General features: G+C 36.0%; 1 protein-coding gene across 1 annotated transcript; it reads right to left on the bottom strand.

Annotated features, from left to right (window-relative positions):
* Positions 1-1,192: 1,192 nt before the first annotated feature.
* On the bottom strand, positions 1,193-7,691 carry LOC145613413 (inactive protein kinase SELMODRAFT_444075-like). The gene is made up of 8 exons (XM_081668511.1): positions 7,321-7,691; positions 6,994-7,127; positions 4,693-4,787; positions 2,905-3,941; positions 2,642-2,802; positions 2,163-2,239; positions 1,774-2,077; positions 1,193-1,620 (listed from the first exon to the last, which is right to left on the bottom strand). The coding sequence occupies exons 1-8, from the start codon at positions 7,523-7,525 to the stop codon at positions 1,471-1,473; spliced, it is 2,163 nt and encodes a 720-aa protein (XP_081524637.1). The 5' UTR covers positions 7,526-7,691; the 3' UTR covers positions 1,193-1,470.
* Positions 7,692-9,572: the final 1,881 nt, after the last annotated feature.

Here is a 9,572-nt window from a genome sequence, read left to right as displayed (position 1 = left end):
TTACGATTAAAGTTAAGACAAATCAAATAATCAGACCAGATCAGATAAACAAATTTAAGGTGAACTAAGGACCTGTTCACATTAACTTAATTTTAGTTCAGTTCAACTCCAATCAGTTCAGTTCAGTTTAGTTCAGTTCAAATCAGTTCAGTTTAGTTCAACTCCTAAATTCCCTCTCTCATAAAATATTCATTTCAACTCAGTTCAGTTCAGTTTAGCTCCAATCAGTTCAGTTCAGCTCCAATCAGTTCAGTTCAGTTCAGTTCAGCTCAGTTGAGTAAATGTGGACAGACCCTAAACAAGCCCTTAGTTGATTTCTTTTATTATTATTATTATTATTATTATTATTATTATTATTATTATTATTTAGCTTAAACTTTTCAATATATTAGACCATTTTTACGTTATTTTTTTTTGGACTGGTAGATCCATTTTTATTCTTACTTCATTAGACTTTGATAAAAAAATTTAATACGAGTATTAATTAAAACTAAAGATGTAAATTATTTTAATTAATATGTAACGCACACATCACGTGATTGAAAAAAATAGTATTATTGAAGATTAGAAGTTAAACAAATAAATTAAGGTTCGTTTGGCATCGTTGTGGTTTTTTGTTTTTTGGTTTTTTTTTTTTTTTTTTTTTTAAACTCATATGATATATGTTATATAATGAAACTAAAATTAGTCAAACTTATTAAAATCATAATAATTTTAAAAACTGACAACAGAAAAGTAGAAACACCTTATTCTTGTTTCCTGTTTTTAATTTTTTGTTTTTTTTAAAAAAGCAGAAAACTAAAAACAAAAACTGATGCCAAACAAGCCCTCAGCAAAATAAAATAACAGTTACCTTAATCTTTCCCTCTTACCATTGTTTAAGTTGATACCTAATTTATCCATTACTTTCATTATAATTAACCTACCATGTCTTTCTCATAATTTAAAATTGCTCAACCAAATTCTCTTCCAAAATATCTCATTTCATTTTGTTTCCGTACATAAATGTGTCGGTCATAATGGTGCAGTTAAATGGAAAATATATTAAATAAAAACATTAAGGGAGTGAATACAAAACAATACGGAGTAATTACAAAATCCAAGAGTTCTCAACATGACAAACTCCTATATAATACAAGTACTGTAACTGAATCAAGCAGAAGAGTGAAAATTCCCAGATAGTACATAGAAATAGGACAAAAAAAATAGACACCAGCTCAAATATATAAAATAAAAACAACACAACTTACAAGAATTACAATAGTACTGTATATGAAATTAATGGGTGGAGGGGGAGACTGCAACACAACCTGTGGTTCATCTTTCATCAAAGTAAATAGTAAAAATACTAAATATACATCTAATTCAGGTTATATCTATGTTGTTTTGAATCATGTAATATATACACAGAAAGGTAGTATAACACTGCATTTTGTAGTATTGATCCCTGCTATTAGTCCTACATTCTTGTTACTGTGAAAGCTTACGAGAGTGGCATTTCCGCATTACGGAGTGTCTACGAGTACTTAATCCTTGCATATGTCCGCTTTGACTACCAACTGAATTCAAGTCCAAACCTATAGGCATTGGAGTGTTGCTACCTTCGAGTATTCTGAGCACCTGCAGTTTTTCGAGTAGGAAGCACAAACAATAAATGTTAACATACAGATCAATTTTACTAAGAATAAGTTACAAACTTTGTAAGTGTAAAAGCAATGTACTTAAAAACAATGTGCTGAATGATACTAAGTAATACATAGGATGTAGAAAGACCTTTGACATGGAGGGTCTGGACTCGGGGTCATTGCGAAGACACAAGGAGGCTGCACGACCCATTGTCTGTATCTCATGTGGGATGCATTGAAGTTCCTTGGGAGAGAACGTTGATTTCAAAATCTGATTCGATTCTAAGGCAGCAAAAGGGTCAAATAGCTGAGCCAAAGAGGAAAATCCCTTTTCTTGGTGCAGCTCTTTGACCTTTTTTCCAGTAATTAACTCCACCAATACTACTCCGAAAGCATATACATCAAGTTTTTCAGTGATGCTACCACCATTGAAATATTCTGGTGCCAAGTATCTGCATCATATAAAATATAATCATATTATATTCAAGCTGCAGAATTTGTTTACTTCAGTGTTAAATAATGGGATAAGTTCTTTACCCTGTAGCACCAATGACTTGCTGCTCGACGCCAATATCCCACTCACAATGCAACCTTGCCAACCCAAAATCGCCAACCTAGATAGACATGGAATGTTTAAACCCATATTATATACGATATGAAGTTATGAACAGACCTTACCCTAACAATCCTTGCAAGTAGTATTAAATAAAAATACAATTGCGCAGAAGTTCTATTATCCTGTTAGATGTTTACAGTACAATAGGATCAGATGTTCTTTTTCAAACAGTCAATCAAATAAAAAGACTTTGATAACCCACTTAAAACATAGATTACTATGGAGTAGAAGAATCTGATAAATGTATACTTGATACAAATTGATCTAGCTTATGGCTATATAAAATATGTACCAGTAGTTCATACCATGATTTATGTAATTGCAATTATTTTAAAGAGTATAGGACTATCATATAAGCAAAGTTGCCAATTTAAGGAAAAGGAAGTGTTGTGTAAATTACCAAAGGTTCGTAATCATGAGTTAAGAGGATATTGCTTGGTCGTAGATCTCTGTGGATTATGCATCCTACTCTGCAGTCCTCGTGGAGATATCTTAAGCCCCTCGCAGCACCAATTGCTATCTTCAGGCGTGATTGCAGATCCAGAGGGGATGATTTGTTCCCTATAAATCATATAAATTGTACACATAAGATATTAAATCTAACACAAATGCATGAAAAATGTAGATACCGTGACTTCTATCATGTAATAGGGAAGGCCTTACCATGTAAATGGAAGTCCAAAGAGTGATTACAGATATACTCATAAACCAACAATCTCTTCTTGCCCTCAACACAAAAGCCAATCAGCAGCACAACATTCCTGTGCTGGGCACAACTCAATACCCGAACTTCCCTACAGAAATCAGTGTCCCCTTGAGAATCCACAAATTTTAATTGTTTCACAGCAACAACCTGTCCATCCAATAGAACTCCTCTATACACAATACCAAATCCACCTTGAGCCAAGAGATTATCATTTGAAAACCCGTTTGTTGCTACCTCTAGCTCCTCATAAGTAAAACGTCTTGGAGGTTTTCCAAATGTTGGTGTTTTATGCTGGCATATTGAGCATAAAGGAGGTGGAGCAGAAGATGTTCTGGCCATAGAGAAAGAATCACGAGGAGTTGCATTACTGACATTGTCTTCTTTGTGACTGATATCAATCTTGAGCAGTCCACTTCTTGATTCACAATCTCGCTGAATAAGCTTATTACCCATAAGCTCGGGAGCTGCAGAGTTAGATTCATAAGCGTATCTGTAGCCTGAAGCTAGTGCACCCCTTTCACTATGAGCATGGTTTTCAGGGACCCAAAATTCATTATGTCGGTTACTTTTTACAAATTCACTAGACTCTCTGTTAGGGTAAATCAACCTTTCCTTATCAGATACCATTACGTTAAGTGGAGAGCAAGCAGGCGTCAGCCTTCCTTTATTCCGTCCCTCAAACAGAGGATTCTGCTCAAAAACATGGTAGGGAGAAGGCGGTATGTCAAAGGTTGACAATGAAGCCTCTCCAGTTGTTCTTGAGAAAGAACTACTTTGGTATTCAGGGCTGCTAATAGGAGTAGCATGCTTCATTCTGAAGCTTTGCAGTCGGCCACTATCTAAGGCTGGGGAAGAGGCAGCGGAAAAGTAAGGGGTCTGAGGTTCATCTGAGTATCCCAAATTAAGTCTAAGGACTTTCGGTTGAGAACCTTTCATCACAACAATGCTGCAACTGAGTTTCTCTATGCAATGTTTCTGCTCTTCTTTCAGTTTCCTGCATGAGAAAGGATATGAAGGATGAATCTGTGCTCACATGTATCACACAAACAATAACTCAGCCTGAGACCACCATACAACTCGAGGATACGAGAAAGCAGCACATGCAGAAGAGAAACAGTACTAGCATTCAGCAAACTGGCAAGTATCACAAGATTCACAACCAGCCATAAACATTGATAGTATAAAAGATCTTAGGGCAATCTCTAAAATAACATTTGCTTGGACTGCAGCCAAAAATGCTCAAAAGTGTAATTATTTCCTAAAAGTGCAGTGCAGCCAAATAATAGATATATGCCTAAATCATGTATAATGTATGTAGTAGCAGAAACATATAATATATATACAAAACAAGCAACAAAGTTCAACAATGATCCCGCTAAAAAATATCTGCACTAAAAAAAAATACTTCGTATATTGAAATTATGTTTTGTGCAAAACTAATTGAAGATAGTTGCATCAAACTCTTTCAGCAATTTTAATTAAGATCCACGGATCCAACAAAAAAAAACTAATATAGCTAACATCTCACAGGAAAATCGAATGCATTACAACCATGATCATAGTATTGCAAATTTCCCTCCACCACTGATTTCACGTGCATACAATTGTACAGATAGTTAAGGTGTAATTTCAGCTGACCAAATTCACGATTGTTGATAGACAGATGAGTAAATGGTGGAAGTGAAAGTTGTAAACATTTAGCCAACAGATTAGAAACAAGAAATAATACTTTGGTGTAGAATTACTTGTCCAATATGACCCAGGTAGCGCCGTTTCTCTTTGCTTCAGCTGCTACTTCACCAGCAGGCAGGCCTAATACAACCTTAACTCTCACCTTCACCTGTTATAAACACTTAAATGTTAATTTGTCCCAACTCAAGTACTCACACACATTATTCAGACGTCATATATCATATACGAAGTATATTGTATGAAAAAATCACGTGTCAACTGGTGTTATCAATGTTTGATTATGCTTAATATTCTTCGTATTAACAACCTGTTAGAATTGCATACATCATTATCCTTGTTCTTTTCCCTTAAGAAAGCCATGAAAATGGGAATAAACATGGAAAGTCAATTTCATATACAAAACTTCAAAGTTCAAATTTTAATCTTGGGAATTGATATGATTTGTTATGATTGTTAGCAATAATGAAATGAGTAATTAACACAGAAAAGTTAGTTCCTTGACTTTGGTTTGTTAAAAGAACAATGATTGTTAATTAAACTAAATCTTGGCACAACTTAAATTTAAACACGAAAACAAAGAAAGACCGAAAAAGAAAAGGCAAAGAAGGAATAAAGTGAAAAAAGCACAAACAAAAGAGCACAAAAAATGGGGTCAACAGTTTTAAATTGGCGCTAAGACGCTGGTCAAATTTGCACATAAAGTAAAAGGTAAGCTACTCCATATTAAGATTCAAGTTCATACTTTTCCTTGGATGAAGCTATATCTGTTGAAATAATTTCATTGTTTGGTCCACCTTAAAAATAAAGCAATATTTTGTGTTATGTACAACATTCATTTTGTTATTTTGTGACTAAACAACAAGAAATATTATCCTTTTTTTATACACAAACAATCACAAGTGAAAGTGTAGACGGAAATTCAAGCTAACGTCTTGTAATTATCTCAACATTTAAGCTATCATTAGTATTTATCATCTGTATCATGACATACTAACCTAAAATTTTTTGGACAAATTTCTATAGCGTAAGGCTTTCATAATTTCGCTATATCGACGTAACCCTAGCCTGATCATACTCAATGTTAGAAAGAAAACTGTAAAAAAATAAACATAAGTTATCTAAAGTTGATACCTATGTTACATGAACTATTTATTTCACCTCAATTACCCATGTCATACCCCCAACACTCGAACATGGTTGTGACACTCGAACATTTTACTTTTTCACAAAATCATAGACATGGGTATCCAAGTCCACGTAACATAGGTTGAGACTCATCACTCTCCTTCGTCACAACTACCTCAATGTTTTATCTTCATTCCCACCAGTCATTATCTTCATTTTCATACTCCATAATAACATGTTATAAAATCACCAAACACTTGTCCTCTCAACTTTGCTCCACTTCTTATTTAAGACTGATGAGTCAAACAGGGGTATTTTAGACAGTTCCATACTATACGTAGTAAACTAATACTCTAAAAGTAGTTGGATCATCATAACAAAATAAAATATCAAGCTCTGACATTCAGAATATTCTCTATTTCCCTAACTGACGTTGGCCACATAATTTAGACTCATAAATTCATAATATAGTCCTTTTTTTTTTTTTTTTTTTTTTTTTTTTTTTTTTCTTCTTCTTCTTCTTTCCTTTGGTAAGGAGACGGTCTTTCTGCACGCACAATTTAATCTGATTCGGGTTAGTAGATTAACTCCTCTTATACTACCAAACTAATTACAATCTTGTATCAAATGTTCCGTCCTATGATCTAGGGTTCGTTCTTTTAACTTAAACTAACTTGAATTGAACTGAATTAGAAATTTGAGCTAAGTTGAGCTGAACCGAAAAAAGATCCAAGAAAATAAGGTTTATTTGTTTTACAAATCCAACATCTAATTTTATCAAACACTAATTCTTTAATAGCTAAGCGGTTGACACCTAGCCACCTACTATGTCGGATATTTAAATCAAACATGTCCCTCTATTCATGTTCACAATTCACATTAAGTCAAATGACCAAATTAAGTTCAAAGACATCCAAATTATATACACACGTACAACTTTTCCTCAAACAAGCTTCCAACTAATTTCAATCTAAAGTAGCACATAATAAAGTGCAAAAAGCAAAAGAAAAATGTCCAGCTAATCATAAAAAGTTGGATGAATGGAAGAAAGACAAAAAGAAAACTTCAAAATTCTTACAAAAGTATACTTTATTTTAAATTCAACATTCCCTGTATTACAGCGCTTAACAAGTTGTCTAACAAATTAATTAATTAAAATTATTGATCAAACTCAATTCTAATTACTCCAATTGAACATAATTTTACTTAAATTAAACAAATTACGTTACCTGAATTTGATTATTGAATTGAAGAGCCATTTGAGAGCAAGATTCAGAAATCTCTAGAATCCTTTCGGGTAAATTTCCTCCTTCGAGGCCGGCACAATTACCGGTAAGTCGAGGAAAATTCCATAACCTACGACCTATAAATGAAAAATGAGAACTTAACCATCGTTCCAATATAACACCAATATCGCACATAAATAACTAAAACTAACCAAATCAAGCATTACCTCCGGTCCAAGTTAATTGCAACTTTAGGGTATTATTTGTGAGATACAAAATATTCCAAAGTTGCAACTAACTTGGACCGGAGGTAATATATTCAAAATTTACCTGAGGTTCTGTCAGGGAAAACAGCGAGCAAAGAAATACAATCGCCGGGACGAACAACATGAGTAAGAGCCCAAGCTAAGGGATCTTTCGAGACGTCTCGTTCGGCTTTAATAGCAACGACGACAGCGGCAGGGGCGGGTAATGGTGCGGATAAGTTGCCGATGTTAAGTCTTCTGCTACTGGATCCAACGTTTGAGGGTTGCATTGGGATGGTTTAAAAGGTTGTAAGTGTATTATTATTATTTTTTTGGGATGTTGTGAGTATGGAATTTAGTGTTGAGGAGAGAGAAAGATGATAAAGAGAGGGGTGGTTGATTAGATTAGATGAGGAGAGTTGAAGGGAGTTTCGTATTTCGTCGCATTTAAGGAGTGTTTTGTGTGGTGGTTTAAAATGAAATTGCGGGAGGGGTAGATTTAAATTCTTGCTTTTTGCTGGGGTTTAAAGCTGCTAACTTTTTATTTTCACTTTTTTTTCAAAACTAGTTTAAACCGTTTTACCAAATTTTATAAACGGCTATTTCACCAAATGCCACTGAGTAATTTAAAAATTCACTAAATGCCATCGGACTTTTCAGAATTCACCAAATGCCACCCAGTTTTTAAAAAATTCACCGAGTGCCATTAATGACCAACGGCCGTTAATTCCGTTAGTCATTAGGGGTTAATCATGACACATGTCATGATATAATTGGTCAATTTATCTTAATTCATAAAAATTAAAAAAAAAAAACAAAAAATTAAAAAAAAAAAAACAAAACCCCAAAATTTTCCCAGCCACCCTCACCACCACCAAACCCTAGCCCCACCCTTATCTCGCCGGAAAACGGCCGGCCACCACCTTAACCATCAAAAATCGGCCGGCCGACACTTAAGCGCCCCACCTGACCCACCGCCGACCCCCAAAACCACCCACATAAGGTGGTGGTTAAATCCCAATCCCAATCCCCTTCCCCTGCGCGCAACGCTACCCACCTCCAAATCCCAATCGCCGGCGACCCTAAACTGGCCCCCAACCCCTCCATGTCCCGACTCTTTCTCCACCTCGACCACCACCTGAAATCGCATCCCCCATTCCGCTTGAAAACCGTAACCCATCCTATCCCCTTTTGTTGAAACCCGTAACACCCAAAATTAGCCATTTACTTGGGTTTTAATCCAATTTCAACAAAAAAAAAAAAAAACAAACTTTACACAAATTAATTCATGGGAGAGGGGGTGGTCGAATTTTGCAAGGGACGAGGAGGGATGGTCGGATTTTGTAGGGGAAGGGGTTAGGGTGGTCGGTTTTTCATGGGAGAGGGGGTTGGGGTGGTCGGTTTTCATGGGATAGGGGTTAGGGTGGCTCGAATTTTGTTAGGGGTTATGAATGTGGGTTGCAATTGTTGGCTGCTAGGTGGCTGTTGGTGTTGGTGGATGCGTGAGAAGATGAGAGATTGGAGTTGGGAGGTGTTGTTTGGTTTGGTTGCTGCGGGGTGGTTGCAAGGAAAGCAGGGGTGGAGTGCGTGGGAGTTTGTGTTGTTGGCGTTGGCTGATGGAAGTTGTTGTTGATGTTGCTGTTATCGTTATTGTTGTTGTGGCTGGTGGTGGTTGCGTGAAGGTTGTAGGTGGAGCTGGTGGTTGCAACTGCTGTTGTTGATGGTTGTTGTCGCTGCTGTTGGTGTTGTTGATAGGGTGAAGCAGCAGTGTGGGCTTATTAATGGCTGGTTTGGGCTGTGGTGGTGTAGTGCTGGTGGGAGCAGGGGATTGTGGTAGGTGGTTTGCGTGGTGTTGGGCTGGTGTGGTGGAGGTTAATATGTAGGGTGGTGTATGATAAGGTGGTGGCCGGCCGTTTTCCGGCGAGATAAGGGTGGGGCTAGGGTTTGGTGGTGGTGAGGGTGGCTGGGAAAATTTTGGGGTTTTTTTTTTTTTTTTTAATTTTTATGAATTAAGATAAATTGACCAATTATATCATGACATGTGTCATGATTAACCCCTAATGACTAACGGAGTTAACGGCCGTTGGTCATTAATGGCACTCGGTGAATTTTTTAAAAACTGGGTGGCATTTGGTGAATTCTGAAAAGTCCGATGGCATTTGGTGAATTTTTAAATTACTCAGTGGCATTTGGTGAAATAGCCGTTTTATAAAGGTTTTACAATAATATGTATGTAATTCAACTTAATTAAAAATTTATTCTTTTTATAAAAAGGTACTCCCTCCGTCCCATAGTTACAGGCAAATATACTATTTTGGTGTCCTAAAATGTTCCTCC

Source organism: Chenopodium album, chromosome 25 (assembly GCF_948465745.1).
Source record: "Chenopodium album chromosome 25, dcCheAlbu1.1, whole genome shotgun sequence".
Lineage (NCBI taxonomy): Eukaryota > Viridiplantae > Streptophyta > Magnoliopsida > Caryophyllales > Amaranthaceae > Chenopodium > Chenopodium album.
Note: the sequence above shows the minus strand (reverse complement) of the source record. Positions and strands in the feature narration are given on the sequence as shown.